Raw genomic sequence first — 17682 nt, 5'->3', positions numbered from 1 at the left:
TTAAATTAGAAGTCAGTAACATAAAAATCTACATCCCACTAATTCATCTTACTTTTTAAAACCATTCGCTTATTGCTTAATCCTTTTTATCTAACTTACTCTCTCTGATTCTCCTTTATATGTCACTTTTAAGGTCACAAATGTCCTGCTGATCCTCAAATCCAGGCCTTTTAATTAATTAATTCAGTACATGGGTAACTTAACTGAATAAAGCAACAGTTCCTGAGGACCTAATGTGTGTCTGACCCTCTGCTGGGGATAATAAATGCTATTGCTTAAATAGCACTTTGGATGTGTCAGGCCCTATGTAAGTACTTTACAATTATAAACCCTTGTTATTAAATCTTCATGATAATCCTATGAAATGGGAACATTTTTAAAGATGAAGAAACTGGGGCAAAGAGAGAGAAGTCATCTGAACCATGGTCATAAAGCTATTAGGCAGTGAAGCCAAAATTACCAGCCCAGAAATTCTAGCTCCACGGCTGTGTTTCTTAACTGCTATACTATACAGGCATACTTTTTTTTTTTTTTATGTTTCACTTTATTGTGATTTGCAGATATTGCTTTATTTTCAAATTGAAGGTCAGTGGCCACCCTATGTTGAGCAAATCTATCGGCACCATTTTTCCAACAACATTTGCTCACTTTGCATCTCTATGTCACACTTTGGTAATTCTCACAATATTTCAAACTTTTTCGTTATTATACTTGTAATGGTGAGCTGTGATCAGTGATCTCTGAGTTACTACTACGACTGGCTGAAGGCTTAGATAACGGTTAGCATTTTTTTTAAGCAATATTTTTAAATTAAGTTATGTACATTGTTACTTTTGGACACAACGCTATTGCACCCTTAATACACTACATTATAGTGTAAACATAACTTTTAAACGCACTGGGAAACCAAAAAAATTCGTGTGACTCACTTTATTGTGCTATTTGCTTTATTGAAGTGGTCTGGACCCAAACCTGCAATATCTCTAAGGTATGCCTATATAGTCTTTGACTTTAGTGATCACAGAATGGTGGAGGGCAGGAGAAAAGACAAGTAAACCATCCTACTGCAATGCAATGGATGTTCTGATCACCCCTCCACTACCCCATTTACAGTGTTTCTGTGCCTTATATCTCAATACTGAGGCACTTAGTAATCTGCCTTATCACCCCTTTATAAACTTACTTTCTAGGAAAAAATATGATAATCTTTATATTGTAAAAAATTAGCTATAAAAATTTTAATATTGCTTCATGTGTTGAGAGCATCTGCATTGTAACAGATTCTGTTTGATTTAGGCAAAATACATATTTCTAACTTTGGAATGTCAGGCATTCAGAGGACACATGAAGGAAGGTTGTGGGAGGCGTGTGGAGATCCGCCCAGGTATTCTTAAAATCTAACCACTTGAAGAAATATGGCTTCTTTGTAATTAAATATGTTAGGGTCATACTACTCTTTATTGATGAGCATTATAGAAATTAGACAGTGATTCGAGTTTGTAATGAATCATCTTCAGGAAGTCATTTAACTTTGTCTCAATTGTTCTATCTTTCTTTTTCTGTAAATGAGAATAATATTTGCTCCATAGGGTTGTAAAGATTAAATGAAAGAAAGTATGTAAGCACCGAGGCATATGATGCTTGATAACTGTTAAAAAACCAAAAAGATGTGTTAAGTCTCTTTATATTAATGTGTAAGTCTCTCTATATTGTAAGACAAGGGAATTTTTTGAAGTAAGTTTTATAATAGTTTGGCCTTGCATAAGATCTCAAGTCCACAGGGAATACTACACACTAAAGTAACAATCAGAAGTTCAAAAAAGGGTATACAATGTCAGGCTGAGCCTCTGTCTGTAAATTTGCATAGGCCTAGTTTTTTAGGAGTAAACAGTAAATCTTTCTGAGCTGAAGATAATAAAAGCAACAGAAAATAAGGGTTTTTTAGCCAAGAATTCTATCCTAGTTCATGTCATTGACATAATGATGTTTGCACAATCGCAAATGTTTAATTCTGGGTCTTGAGAACCTATACAAGTTTTCAGAAACCATAGCAGACTATTTTTCAGTTTTCAAAAGACGAGGTGAAAACAGTAGGAATAAAATTTACCCTGAAAATGTTCAGTTTGAAAATTAGATATGAAACTGGATTTTTCACTTTGAATAAACCATGATCAGTAAGACACAATGTTCCCTGACAGAGGTAGAACTTTTTTCTGAGACACTACAGCCCAAAGGCTTTAGATGTGACACTGCCTTTTGAAGGGTACTAGGGTAAGTTGTTTCACTTCATCAATCGCAGTTTCATCATCATTAAAATCAGTGAAACAAACAAACCTCAGTCTGTTGCAACTGATTTTAAACAAAAAGTTTCCATATTTTTCCTCCTTTTTGATGATCTACAATACAATTAAGGAAGGTGGAAGTCAGGATTTGGAAAGGTGTTGGGCTGCAGTAGTTAAGTAATGGTCATCAGTGAAGATTCCTATGGGATAAGGCTTATGAAATTTTCTCTTTCTGCATGAGAATCTGACCTTCAGTTAATTGTCCAGTTTTGTTCTTGGGACAACTTGATAAAACTGATATGTTAATTATGTTACTAGGGAACATTACTTAGGGTGAAAATGATCCCTGATTGGTAGCCTGTCTCTGGACTGGAAAGACCACTCATGGAAAGTCCTATATTTGTGATTTCCCCAAGTATGATGCCCCTTGTAGTGGTGGTGGTCCTTCATGGGCATCTCAAAAGCTATGTCTATGGAGTTACAAGATACACTGGCTCCTGGGGTCCATGAGGCTTTTAAGCCATGGTGACTCCACACCTGCCTGATGTGGACCTTGTCTCTTTGAACTTGAGCTGTCATTTGGGGTGGGGATTCAGAAGGCAGCCCCTGGATGGCTGCAAGGATTCCCGCAGGAGTGCCTGACACTTCCCAGCAGGCAAGCTGTGGTTCCTGTCCTACTGAGCAGACTGGGGTCTATCAGCATCTTATGAGTCTGGATGTGAAGTTGAACCAAAGACAACCCGCTTGTGGACACTGCAGATACATCACAGATGAGATATAATAAGAACCAGAGGAAAAGTAGTAAATTCCTGATTCCTGGGAACACATTTTCCACTTAAAAATGACAGTCAATAAACATTTGCTGCTACTGATAAAATAGAGAAGCAACACTTCCCCTCGATGTTTCCTGGTCTCTGGTTTTAACCCTGAGTCTTCCCTACAAAACAAAATACGTTTTAACTCCCCAAGCTGTGCTCATTAGAACGGAAAGCTGAATAAGGGTGCTTTCATGGACTAATATCTGCGGTTTAAGGGGCCTTCAGAGAAGGGTGGGCCATGACAAACAGGAATCAAAGTCACAAGAACTCTCCCAAGTGCTCAACAGTCTCCAGGTCTATAGCAGGTGTTCACATTCTTATACTTTTGCTTCTTATTCTTCTACCCTCTCACTCCTTGCTTCAATATGACCTGTTTTTCCCAGGGCTCATATACTGAGAATCTCTTTTAAGTACCTTATCTCAACTGTTCTTTCTCTGAGGTCTTTCTTCTCCCTAGAGTTCATCTCAGTTTTCTCTCTCTGAGCCTCAACTAGCTTGAAATACCCTTGACTGGGAATGCCCAAGGTCACCATTTGGCTCTAGCCAGCTGATAAGAGTGACATTTGAGGTCTGTGCCTCATGCCCAGTGCCAGCCTTGGGAATACACACGCCTTCTCACTTCATTGCATGGCTTATGTTAGTTTCCACAAGCCTAAGAATGGCACAGCTGGTTGTGAAATCTGATGGTAGAGAATTAGGAGAAGTATCTACTGAAAAGGGAGGGGACAGGCCAGAAGAGATGTGTGCAATAGTTGGAGCTGGTTGTAGGAAAGCCTGAAGCCACAGAAAGTGGGCTCATCTAGCAGGCTGCTCTCAGGAGTGGTGATGGGAAATTCTGAAGACCTACTCTATCCTTTCCAGGAACCTTACCCTGTTTTTCTGTAAGAAGCCCTCATGGTACATTTTCTTCATACTGTATATAAAAGAGAGACACTCACAGGATAGTGGGTGTGCTAACTGTAACAACTGGTATATCCTTTTAAGAAAGTAGTTTAATATTGTTTATCCTTCTGATATCATTAATTCTTCTCCTGGACATTACTCCAGGAAGCAACAGTAAACCAACAAAACCACATACATGATTTTTTTTAAAAAAAATAACCACGAAGGCTACATAGCAATATGGAACTGGCTGAAACATGAAAGAAAAAAAAGCGGAATGTCTGAATATCCACTATGAATACGACTTTGAAAATATATGGGTACATGTGGACAAATGCCAGAGTGCAAAACAAAAATGAAAACAGTTGTGACAAGGGAATACAGTTATAGATGATTCATTTTATTTTGTTTAAAAATTCTTCAGTCGTGTTATCTTGTTTTACATTTAAAATGAAAAATTAAAATAAGGACAATCACTTAGTCAAGCGGGGGTTAGGAAGGATTCGTCTTAACCCTAATGTATTTATGAGTGGTGTAGTTTATTATTTTTACACCTGTGAGATACAAAGAATTCTTAGATTATGATATACAGTTCTCTTTAATTTGTTTTAGGTAATCTGGTCTAGGTAAGAGTAAATCACAATAGCCAGTGGTTAAACAGAGTTTGCAATGCGCTAGGTGGTTCACATGTATTAATTCATTTAATCCTAATAACGACCTTATTAGGTAGATCCTATTAAATTCCCACTAGGCAGAGGAGAAAACTAAGTTCAGAAAGGTGAGGTACCTTGCTCAAGGCCCTGGCTTAGCTGGTGAGTGGTGGAGACAGGATTCCAACTCTTGCCAGTCTGGTTCCAGAGCTGTGCCCTAAACCAACGTCCTATGACCCACTCAGTGGATGACTAGAAAATGGTACCATGGGTTTCTAACTCAGGCCAATGCTCTTTCTACTGCACCAGGCTGCATCTTATCCGGCAGGTGAGAAAGCTGAAAACAAGACTGAGCGACTTGCTCATGGTCACATGATGAGCTAATGGCTGAGAATTAACTTCTTGACTTATAATCTAATGATCTTCCTATTATCCCAGACTGCTGGGAATGAAAAGAAAAACACCTAGCTAAGAGCAAAAGTAAATGAGAAAAGGCTTCAGGGAAATCAAGCCTAAGACCTTTAAAAAGATAAAAATCTTCCTTGTCTCTTTGCTCTGGCATTCATTTGAACGCGACCCTGTCCTACATGCCACTGACATACATATGTCTGTGCTTGTGGATCACTGATCTACACGGGAAGGAGCAGGGTGAGGGAGAAGAGAGGGCTTCTGGGAGACGCAGCCATCACGGTGCACATCTGCTGCGCTAGGGTTAGCCCAGACTCTGCATGTGTGCCTGTGTTGTGTATGTTCACACGGAGAAATGACATATCAATCAGGTGGGCTCACTGGAAAATGTAACCATCTTCTGATTTAAAATTTAAAAAGATTCTGTAAGAAAAACTGAGCGTGGAGGGGTGATGGTTAATTGTGCGCCAACTTGGCTAGACTACAGTACTCGGTTATTTAATCAAACACCAATCTAGGTTTTGATGTGAAGGCATTTTGTAGATGTAATTAACATCTGCAATTAGTCGACTTTAAAGGGGATTACCCTTGATAATGTGGGTGGGCCTCCCCCAATCAGTTGAAAGCCTTAAGAATAAAAACTGAGGTTTCTTGGAGGAGAAAAAAAATCTGCCTTAAGACAGCATTAATTCCTGAGTTTCCAGTTCATCTGAACCTACTGATTTCAGACTTGCCAGCCTCCCTAATTGCATGATCCAGTTCCTTAAAATAAATCCATATCCATCCATCCATCCATCCATCCACCCACCCACCTATCTAGAAAAAGGGAGAGATCCTATTGGTTCTGTTTCTCTGGAAAACCCTGACTGATATAAAGGTCTTTCCAGGACTACAAAGTACTGTGAGAACACTGGGCACACAGATCCACCTGACATACAGTTCATGAAAAGCAGAAAGCAACTGAAAATGCAGGAAGCAAAGTTTGGCTGAGGAGAGATGATGTTACATTCCACCCTGCAGGTGGGAAGCAGAGCAAACATTCCTCTCTGCCCCCAGGGCACAGCAGGCAGTTACAACAATCTCAGCACAGTCACAGCCGAAAGTGATGAGCTCGCTGTGCAACACAGGTCCAAGGACCTGTGAGTCCCTGTAGCAATAAAACGATAGCTGGGAGGACAGAACGCGCACTCAGATTTCTAGGAATTAACAACAAGGAAGGTGCGCTGGAGGTAGTAAAAGAACCTCCTCCATGAGGACTGACAATGACCTCAAGGCATCCTCCGTGTCCTGCTGAACACTGAAAGACAGTGTTCTGATCTGTTTCCCATTTTAAAAGTAAATGTGTCCTTTCAGATTTCTTCCTCACCATCCTTAACACCCTCACCACCATATCCCAGCAGTCCCATCCCCTAGACGACTTTGGGGTGCCAAACGGGAAGGTGCAGGGCAGACAGTCAACCTCACCTTGGCTTCTGAAGTGGGTTCCAAGAAGCACAGGCGATTCCCAAGTCCCTCAGCTGCCAGGCAGAACTTCCTCTGTTCCTTGTGAATGTTGGCGATGCACTGGAGGACCACTTCATCTTCCTGCCAGGGGAACAGAGACCCATGTGAGCAGTGAGGGGGCTACATCCCCACGCAGAGCCAAGCCCCCAGGGCACCTCGCTGTGCCTTTACCGGGTGTGCTGAGGGGCACATGTCTTTGAATATCAGATAAAGGAGACTTCGTTCTTCTCATGGCACAACCGAGCTCCTCCCTTGAGTTAGGACTCTCCTCAAATCTGGGGTGGCGTCAGAGAGAGCAAGTACATGGAACAGAGGTACTACTTAAATACACAGCGTGAGCCTCACTTGTGAAATGTACAAACTGCCCACCATCCAAGCAAGCAGTTGGTTACAACACTTGAGTGAACGTGAAAGTAAACCTAAGCGATCTCACCAAAGAAACAATGAGGTGAGATGGAGGGAGACAGAGACAACAGCAGAGATCTGAGGGAGGTGGGATTTGTGGAGGGAAAGTCCATTTTATGTCAGGGAGAGAAGAGACGTGTGTTGTCGGGGGGAGGGGGTGCATGCAGTGATAACGCACCTGCCGGAGGTGACAGAGGAGGCTGTGGAGAGAGGCAGCAGATGGGTGTCAGACATATGGGAAAGGAAGACAGAAAGAAACCTGGAGGAGCCAGGCTGGAAGGAGATGCTGAAGGCCGAGTGGGGGAGCCACTCTGGATTCCCAAGGAGGCATCAGTCTCAAAAGCAGCCCTCCTCTAACTGCAGACACCTTGTTTGAATGGCATTCCTCTGGTTGATGGTACAGAAATGAGGCTGACCTCCATTTACACTAATATGCTCACCTCGTGCTCAACCCTGCCTGAGGCGGAGACGAAAACCTTCTCCTTACCAACAACTCCCTCCTTACTCCTCCCACCTGTCAGTCCACAAGCTCTCTCTCGGCTACCGCCTGACTTTGGGTTGCAAACATCAAAAAGATTTCCATGCATGGTGAAGTTAATGGACATATATACACTACAAAACGTAAGGTAGATAGCTAGTGGGAAGCGGCCGCATAGCACAGGGAGATCAGCTTGGTGCTTTGTGACCGCCTGGAGGGGTGGGATAGGGAGGGTGGGAAGGAGGGAGATGCAAGAGGGAAGAGATATGGGAACATATGTATAACTGATTCACTTTGTTATAAAGCAGAAACCAACACACCACTGTAAAGCAATTATACCCCAATAAAGATGTTAAAAAAAAAAAAAAAAAGAGTAACCAGAGAAGCACCAGGTGGAGCTTTCTCCTTAGCAATGGCTGTTCTGTTCCCCGTCTCACTCCCATGTCCCCGGTGTTAGTGTCTGTCCTGGAGTATTGGAAAGGCATACTAAATGGGCACGGTTTTTCTTCACCTGTGTCTACAGCATATGTGGTCATGTGGAAAAATGAAATCCTCTACTTGGTGGGAACATGAAGAGAGTCAATAGAACCAACCCCCAGAAAGATGGCTGTAGGTGCCCAGGGATTGGCTAGGGGCAGCAGGGAAATTCGAGAAGCCACAAACCACAGACATACGAGGTGCAGACTGAGGGAATAAAAAAAAGCTCCACACTTTCACTAGCACTGAAATGTCACTGTTCATCACTAAATTGAGTCAGTAATAAATTCAAGCCTCTGTGTCTAGTGAAGCCAGAATTCAGTCTTCGTTTGAACTGAGACAGAAGAAAACTCCAGAATACCACTATTCTCAAAATGTGGGCTCAGGGAAATCTCTGACAAGGATGAAGTTTTTCCCCGGGGGCAGTCTCCCCCAGATCCCACAGCAACCAGCGGTGATACCATCCTCCCTAAGGGGCACAGGCCGTGGGGGAGTACTCTGAGTTGATGGACGAGTGCTACAAAACAGTGGCCGTGGGCGTTCAGTGGTCTGTACTGCAAGAGGCAGTCCTCATAACGCATAATTTACCTGTCCAAAATGTCAAGAGGACCCCTGTTGAGAAATATCTAAATATCTCCCACCTACGCACCACTCCCCAGTGAAAACAGGAAAATCTGGAAATCACGGGAGTGGTTCTATGGACCAGACTTTTCACGAACTAGTGAAAGTCGACAGGGTTTTCTTTTCAATATGTGTCTTAGAGAATCTCTTTCCATGATCTCCTTTCCCATGCTCTTTCCACCCCAAAGTGCCCAAACCACCTTGCACTAGCTGCCTTGGGATCTTTGTCTTCTGAAATTGACCTGTGCTATAACTCACATCCTCACAACCTAGGCTGCCGATCAACTGATGAAATAAAAGAACTGCCCTGGGGACTTCCCTGGTGGCGCAGTGGTTAAGAATCCACCTGCCAATGCAGGGTACACGGGTTCGAGCCCTGGTCTGGGAAGATCCCACGTGCCGCGGAGCAACTAAGCCCGCGAGCCACAACTACTGAGTCCGTGAGCCACAATTACTGCAGCCCGCGTGCCTAGAGCCTGTGCTCCACCACAGAGAGAAGCCACTGCAATGACGAGTAGCCCCCGCTCGTCGCAACTAGAGAAAGCCCACACACAGCAATGAACACCCAACACAGCCAAAAAATAAATAAATAAATTTATTTCTTAAAAAAAAGAGAGAGAATTGCCCTGGCTCAGCAACCACTTCCTAAAGAGCACCCATGTACAGGTGCTGTCCAAGTCAGCACTGTGGGGGACACAGGTGGTGTGGGACTCTGGGTCAAACGCACCCTTCTCCAAACACTTTCGCATTTTTCCACATGCTGTCTGGAACCGTATGCTCCGTGCTGACCTGGCTACAGACACCATCTGGCGTGGCAGCCCGTACCTGCCTTCGCTCCAGACAGCAGCTATTATCTCCACAAACCTTCAATAAGACAGACATCTGGATCCTTGGAGTGCTTGACCCGGAAATCTCTGCGCCATTTGGAATCATAAGATGAGTTAATTTAACCCATCTCATGAATTCTCTCACTCCCTAGTGAAACACAGACCACAAGTCCCCCCCAGTTACCAGCCCTATCTAGTTTATTGATCCCTATACTGATGTATACTTTCTCCCCTCTTGTTATCTCACTTCCTTTCTCCCTTTGCTTTAAAGCAAACCTGGGAATTTCCACATAACTCCATTTCCAAGGAAGCCCCTTTAACTGAAGGTTGGAAATTCTTCCACATTTGTTATCTCCTCTCCCCAGAAGCTCATGCTCTCCTCACATCCAATGCCAACTCAGATCATTCCTCTTCTACTCAGGTACAAACACTCTTCTAGTTTGAGACACATGATAGGCAATCTCCACATCTTCTCTGGCAATCTATCAACAGACTAGTTACTTCTCCCACCACTTATCTGACTCTTAATGACAATCAGGAAATTTAATAAACATTTTTGTGTGATTTCACCACACACGTACTGACTACCTTCCAAGGGCACAGAATTCTTCCAGGCTACCGTGGAGCACACCAGGTTTTATAAGAGGAGATCTGTTAATACTGTCATGATGGAGCTGACAGCTGAAAGCCCAGCCCACAGCCTTTCTCTACTCTGCTTCAGCCATCATTTCAAGTAGCTTCAAGGTTCATGTGGACAATCTATTCAAGAAGAACACCTAGACCTAATGACTGCTGCTCTGTTTTAGTAACACACTCTAATGAACATTCCCTGTCATAACCTAGAATGATTCCAATTCTAAAATCCAAAACTAGACCATCTCACTCTATAGATGCAATCTCCTCGCTTGCTTGCACTCTCATTCTCTTTCACTATTCTTGCTTTCCCCTTCATCAAGACGTCTAGTTCCAAGAGGGCACTGCCATCTCCATTATTTCCACCACCCCAGCAAGGAAAATGATTGATTTTTTGATAGAGAAAACAACACAACTTTGAAGTTTTGTTCTACTATAAATTTATGGGTTTTTTTTTTTTTGGTAATGCATTCTCAGCTTGTTTGAATCTTTATTCACTGGAACCAGACCATAAAATGTGTCCTTTTTTGTAGGACTTAATAGCAGATCCAACACAGTCAATATCAAATAACAATACCTTCCATCTGTAAGAGGGCACAATAATCAGTAATGGTAAGACCTTTCAGACCCAGCCTCTGTCTTTAAGGGTGAGGGGTATGAATCCCCTAGGTCCCCAGGAAATAATCTCTGTAAGATCACATAAAGGTTTCTGGATTTCTACCAAATAAGTCAAAAGGTCTCTGCCTAGCTTTTTTTTTTTAAGAATTATTATTTATTTTATTTATTTATTTTTGGCTGCGTTGGGTCTTTGTTGCTGCGCGCGGGCTTTCTCTAGTTGCGGTGAGCGGGGCTACTCTTCCTTGCGGTGCACGGGCTTCTCATTGCGGTGGCTTCTTTTGTTGCAGAGCACAGGCTCCAGGCGCTGGGCTTCAGGAGTTGTGGCTCATGGGCTCTGGAGCGCAGGCTCAGTAGTTGTGGCACACGGGCTTAGTTGCTCCGCAGCATGTGGGGTCTTCCCGGACCAGGGCTCGAACCCATGTCCCCCGCATTGGCAGGCGGATTCTTAACCACTGCGCCACCAAGGAAGCCCTCTGTCTGGCTTTAAAAGCGTCCCTCCCCACCACTGTTGAGTTCTCCCTTTCACCTCTAACCTTATCTCTCCTCCATTCCTATTGCCTACTGCCTCCCAAATAAGTCTTGCTCGGCCTCCATGAAATGCTCCTTCTTGAAATCCCTCCATTCCTTCATTCGACTCTGTATTCTCCTAAGTTCTCCTACCTTTCCAATGGATCCTTCCCATGTTCCCTTTCTCCAGCTACCCCTAAATATAGGGATCACCCAAGGATAGGTCTTTGTCATTTTCCCTTAGCAATCCCATCCATTCTTCAGGCTTCCAGTTTTATTCTGAGAAGTCGTTATGCCATCTGTACCTCCAACCTGAAGGCATCCCAAGGTCCCAAACCTCCACCTATTCCTAGGTTGATCCACAGACTTATCAACACCTCAAAGCAATATGTCCCAATGTATCAAAAGGCTTCCTTTTCCATCTACTCTTATTTTATGTTTCCTGTGTTTGTTCATGACACATCCAACCCCTCTGCAGTCCACGCTCAGCATCATCACCCCCTGTCTATCTATGAGCCTCCTCTCCCTCCTGTCTTACAGCAAATGGGCCAGAGGAAGGAGAGACTGGAGTTCTAGAGCCCAGGACAAGGCTATAACAACACCCAGAACATTCTTCCTCTGGTCTGTTCCTGGAGGCATAGCTCCTACCTTATCATTTTCCTGCTGAAAATCCACTATGACTCTCTACACTATCCATAAAACAAATATAAATTTCTTGAACTAGCATATGAGGACCTTCACCTTCCAGCTTATCTTCCCAAGTTCTTCCCTACAGACGTCCCTGGCCTTCTTTACCTCCATGCCCTTACTCATGCTGTCTCTAATTCTAAAGCTGCCATGATTTGCCCTATTTTTCCAAGTTCATAGATTCCCTAGCCTCCCACGCTTGGCTCAAATACCACATTCTTTATGAAGCCCAGGTCATGTCACCTCTCCTGCCGAACTTCCATAGCAATTATCACCCTACTCTTGCACTACGATTGTCCATATGCACGTCTTATCCCCAGCTCCATGTTATATTTGGAAATGCCTCACGTTTGCTAATCTCTGACTGTGTAACAGGCGCTGTGCTTTACGCACAGTAACCCATTTAAGCTTCGCATCAACATTACGATGTAGGTACTACTGTAATCTCTATCTGACAAATGAGAAGGCCCTGTGCAGAGCAGTTAAGCAACTTGCCTAAGGTCTCACGGTGGCAAGGGGTAGAGCCTGGTACCCAGTCCAGGCTCTATATCCATGGTCTCTCTCAGCTCCTCTCGGTTGACTTTGTACCCCTTGAGGGCAGGATCCCCATCTGGTTCAAGTTTACACCTATCAGGATACTCACAAACACGGCACCTTATACACACTATACACCCAGTTATAATTTATTGAATGGGCGTGTTTTCACCTTGTAACCCCAGTTATTTACAAACTCTGCGAGAGCAGAAAACTGCTCCCCCAGCCAAGCTGGGAACATAATGCGTTTGGTAAAATCACGTTGACTGATTGGGATATGGAATCCTATTAAAAGAAGAGATTTCTCTACTCTCACGTAACAATAGTTAGTGTAGAAAGAGTCACTGCTTCACTGATGGGTCAGAACTGAGTAATCTCATCAAAAGAGAACAGACGTTGACATAACGAAGTAATAGGGAATAAGCAATGATGAGGGAGTCCATTTCAAAATTTTTTAGTTTCTGTTGCTTAGTTATTATTATTACTGATAATAATAACCATTCACTCTATACCAGACACTCTGCTGAAATTTCCCCCCAGATTATTTAACACTCACATCAACACAACCATTCTAAGAATGAGGAGACCAAAGCTCTAAGGAATTAGCCAATTTTAATGAATGACCATCTAATGAACAGCCATTATGTGCCACCATGTTCCAAAATCTCAGTTCAATCCTTACAACCACCCTTGGATGGATACTAATACTCTCTCTATTTGTGGATAAAGCGGCTGAGGCATACAGAGGTTAATTAATAACACCGCATAGCGTGGAAGTGACAGATTCTGACCTTGAACCTAGGATATCATGAATCAGGAGCCTGTCCTCTTTACCATGGTGCCAAATTGGCTCTCGACTCCAAGAGACTGACCTTAGCAATAGGTCTGAAACTTGTCTTCCAGACTCTAAGGCCCATGGTGATGGTGTTGATAAAAATAGATATATCCCAGCCCTCTCACGTGGCCATACAACTTATAAAGTAACCAAATCACAGAGCACAATGCCAGAGAGAACAGCCGGAGAACTAAAGAATAAAACCAAATTTCCCTGTGTCCCATGACTATAACAATGGAAGGAGTGACCATCATCCCCAAACTTGTAGCAGAGGGGAGAAAAAGATTAAAATCCAAGGTATATCATATATCAGCATCCCTCCAAGCTATGTGGTTCACGAGCACCAGCTGCTCCCGTCATGGCTTGAGCCTGTGCTGGTGTTGACTGATTGTCCCTGAACAAGAATATACAGCCTTCAGCTCTCTTTGCTGAGATTCACAGGTCGCCTCTGACAAAGTAAAGTTCTTTCTGTACTCTGCTAGCTAAAGAACTTTGAACTTGAAAATGAACGGGGTTTGCCTATTCTATCCCTACTGCTCCTTTCTTACCCCCTGCCTCCCAGCCCAAGGACTGGAGTGTCCGTTTTCGCCATCTCGGAGTTGATGGCCAGAGGCACCTTGGCTCTCCCTCTTCTCTCTGGGTCATTCGCAAAGGACTCTTTGGGACAAAACAAAATGGCTGACAGCCCTATTTGAGGTAGATCATTAGGCAGCTGATGACAGCCCCATAGTGAGCTGTGCACATCACAGGTACAGAGAAGCGCAGGAGCACGTGGGACAGAGTGCAGTCCAGCAGATTTCATGGTCCACGTTTAAGTGCAGATATGACTGCAGAGGACAATCCATAACCATTTATTGCTTTAAAAAGGAATATGTGGCCTAGCTACTCATCTTGAACATCAGGCACTATTTTGGGAACTGATACAGTTAGAGCTACGTGCTAAATATATACAGACATGGGTAACAGAGCTCATTCTAGGGCTTTACCCCAAAGCATCTCTTAAATGAAAAATAAGTGGGCTATTGGGATGACGAGACCATCGCAGATGATTTCACAAGGATTAATGGCACTGGCGGTCTGCTGTACATTCTAAGTGTCAATCATTTTAACTATTTGCTTCCTTAGCGTTGAAGCTCCTTAGGCGCGGGGGCCTCTCGTTTCCCCGTGAATCCTCAGTGCCTGGCACTGAGTAGAAAAGCACAAATATTTGTGAATTTAATGAAAGAATCATATATTTTGAAAACAACTCATAATATTAACAAAATATTTATGTATAAAAATTGCACCATAAAGAGACTTCTGTATTTTCTTACTTGCAGGGTCTAGAATGCCACTAGACCCATGGAAATCGTTGGGATATATAAAAGGCTCTATGATACCCTGTTCGCTTCCACCATGGCCCTATGAGACCTACAAATATTCTTAATCCCATTTAAAAAATTATGAAGCTAAAGGTGATGACTGAGGGAGGAGATTAACTAGCCTGATGTCCAGCTCTAGAGGCTGCATTACGTTGTGCCTCTAAGGATAACACTTCTAGGGGTGTGCCGTTGCTATTGTCTGTTTTGGTTTTAGTATGATTACACCTTTGGAACTCGTTGTTTTTCCAATCTGTCAAAACTTAGGAATGGCTCCTATCTCTGGTTCCTTACTACTCATTGGTTGCTGTGAAATGCAATAAAATGGAAATGACAGGATCCCAAGAGACAAAGGTGATATAGTTTACCATTCCTCCCTTTTCGAAATACTCTCATCATTTGGTTCATAGGGTAGACTTTCTCTTGCTTTTTGCTCCTATTCACTAGCAGCTCCTTCTCCGGCTCCTTGGCTGGCTTAGCCTGTGTAATGCTGGAGTTGTGTTCCCAGACTATTCCTCAGACTTCTTTTCTTTATCTGAACTCCCCTCCCTGGTCATCTCATTTGGTTTCATGGCTTTAAAACCCATAGGTAGTCATTAATATTAATGACTCTCAAATTTGTATCACCAGCTTAAACTTCTCCTCTGAGCTCCAGACTTGTATCTCCAACTGCCTAATATGCCCAATTCCTAATCATCTCCCCTGTACGTTCCTCCTGTGATCTATCTCAGGACATGGCAACTCCATTCTTTAGATGCTCAGGCAAAAGAAGAACCTTTAAGTCATACTGATTCCTCTTTTTTCTCACCTCACTTTCACACCAGCAACAAATCCCACCCAATTCTACCTTAAAATACATCTGATTGGACCATCTTGCATCCTCTTCACCACCACCACCTGGTCATGCCATCGCCTCTTGTCACCATTACTGCAATCACCTCTGAACTTATTCCCCACTCGTATCTCTTTTCGACACAGTAGGCAGAGGAAGGCTTTTAACTGAGATCATGTCTCTCCACTACTCAGAACTCGCCAGTGGCTTTCTGTCTTACTCAGGAAAAAGGCAGAATTCTCACTGTGGCCTACGAGGTCCTAAAAATAGGCCCACCTGCCCGTGATCCCTCTTCTATCACTCTTTTTGCTTGCTTACTTTCAGCTGCACTGGCCTCCTTCTAGGAGCTCAAATTTTTGAAGCATGTTCCTCCCCGCAACCCTTTGCACTGGCTGTTCTCTTTGCCCAGAATGTTCTTCCCCAGATCCCTGCAGGGCTCCTTTCCTCACTTCTTTTAGGTGTCTGCTCAGTGTCAGTTTATCAGAGAGGCCTTCCCAGGCCTCTCCGATAATATAAAGTTACAACCCCATTCCCACTCTGCACCCCCCATTTTGCTCAATCTTCCTTCTTTCTGCACTAGCACTTACCACCTAAGAACATGTGCTTGTTCGTTTCTTATCTCTTTCCTCCTTCATTAGAACGTAACCTCCATGAATACTGTTTTGCTCACCACTGTATCTCCAATGGCCAGAACAGTGCCTGGTACAGGTGGGCACTCAGCCACCAAATAAAAGACTAGTGGTTTTATTTCCTATTAAATACAGTGCCCTCCAAAACGGATGAATTCATCACACCCTTTTACTCCTTTACAGGAAGCGTCCAAACATTCCTCGGTTTCGGCTAGAATTGCTTATGTTAAGGGCTGACAGACAAAAGAAGCAACCCACAGCCTACAACCCTCTGGCCCTCTCTGCTCCAGCAACCGAAAGAAGTGTCCTGTTTCCTCTTTATAACTTTTCCCATCGCCGAGAAGGCTGAATTTGAAGTCTGATGATAAAATCGACTCAGCCTCCCCCATGGCTTGGTCCCTTTGGAACTTGCAGAGAAGAAGGCAAAGAGGAAAGCCTTCCCTGAATTTATTAGGGAGATTCGCAGGCACTAGGGTTCCCATATGCAATTAAGTCCCTCTCAGAGAGAACATGCTGCTATGCGACACGGAAGAATGCAGTGACCTATGATATCTTCTCCTAGAAATAATGGTCAATTTATTTAAATTTTCGATTCTCACAGGATAGAAAAATAATGATCTAGTTGGTACCAAGGGAATTTCAGGCCCCACAGGAAGGGTTTTGCTTTGTTTTAATAAAATTATTTGTAGCTTGATATTTTGAATCCTTCTCCCCTACACCAGTGACCACACCTGGGAGCATACACACACCCCTTTGCTTTCTTTCTTCTTTAGCCACCTCAGCCTGGATGAAGAGCGAGTGGGAAAAAGCTAGAACACTAAAACAAATCATGACGTTAGATGTCTAACCTAAGAGGGAGCAAGGGTCGATAATAGTGGTGGCAGGGAAGTCTCTGGATCTAACATTGCTCTGAACCTAATTTTAAAAAGGTGGGAATGTAAACTGATGCAGCCACTATGGAACAGTATGGAGGTTCCTTAAAAAACTAAAAAGAGAGCTACTGTATGATCCTTCAATCCCACTGCTGGGCATATATCCAGAGAAAACCATAATTCAAAAAGAGACATGCACCCCAATGTTCATAGCAGCACTATAGCTAAGACATGGAAGCAGCCTAAGTGTCCATCAACAGAGGAATGGATAAAGAAGATGTGATACATATATACAATGGGATATTACTCAGCCATAAAAAAGAATGAAGTAATGCCATTGGAAGCAACAGCATGGACTTAGAGACTTTCATACTAAGTGAAGTAAGTCAGACAAAGACAAATGTCATATGATATCACTTATATGTGGAGTCTAAAAAAATGATACAAATGAACTTATTTACAAAACAGAAACAGACTCACAGACTTAGAAAACAAACTTATGGTTACCAAAGTGAAAAGGGAGTGGGGAGGGATAAATTAGAAGTTTGGGATTGACATATACACACTACTATATATAAAACAGATAAACAACAAGGACCTACTGTATAGCACAGAGAACTCTATTCCATATTCTATTCTGTAATAACCTATATGAGAAAAGAATCTGAAAAAGAATAGATACATGTATAGGTAGAAATGAATCACTTTGCTGTACACCGGAAACTAACACAATATTGTAAGTCAACTATACTCCAATATAAAATAAAAAAATTTTTTAATTTAAAAAAAAAAGGGGGTTTGACCAGCGCACTTCAACTTCCCGTGT

The 17682-nt window shown here is 42.9% G+C and overlaps 1 protein-coding gene across 1 annotated transcript in view; it reads right to left on the bottom strand.

Annotated features, from left to right (window-relative positions):
• Positions 1–17682, bottom strand: part of RYR3 (ryanodine receptor 3) — a 399907-nt gene that overhangs the window by 361004 nt on the left and 21221 nt on the right. The window contains exons 7-11 of the mRNA XM_032621721.1: positions 13714–13822; positions 12329–12423; positions 9252–9438; positions 7127–7148; positions 6505–6624 (exon numbers count right to left, since the gene is read on the bottom strand). Of these exons, the coding sequence (XP_032477612.1) occupies positions 6505–6624; positions 7127–7148; positions 9252–9438; positions 12329–12423; positions 13714–13822 (533 nt within the window). The remainder of the gene's footprint in view (positions 1–6504; positions 6625–7126; positions 7149–9251; positions 9439–12328; positions 12424–13713; positions 13823–17682) is intronic.

This window comes from Phocoena sinus, chromosome 2 (assembly GCF_008692025.1).
Source record: "Phocoena sinus isolate mPhoSin1 chromosome 2, mPhoSin1.pri, whole genome shotgun sequence".
NCBI lineage: Eukaryota > Metazoa > Chordata > Mammalia > Artiodactyla > Phocoenidae > Phocoena > Phocoena sinus.
This window is presented reverse-complemented; position numbering and strand designations above follow the sequence as displayed.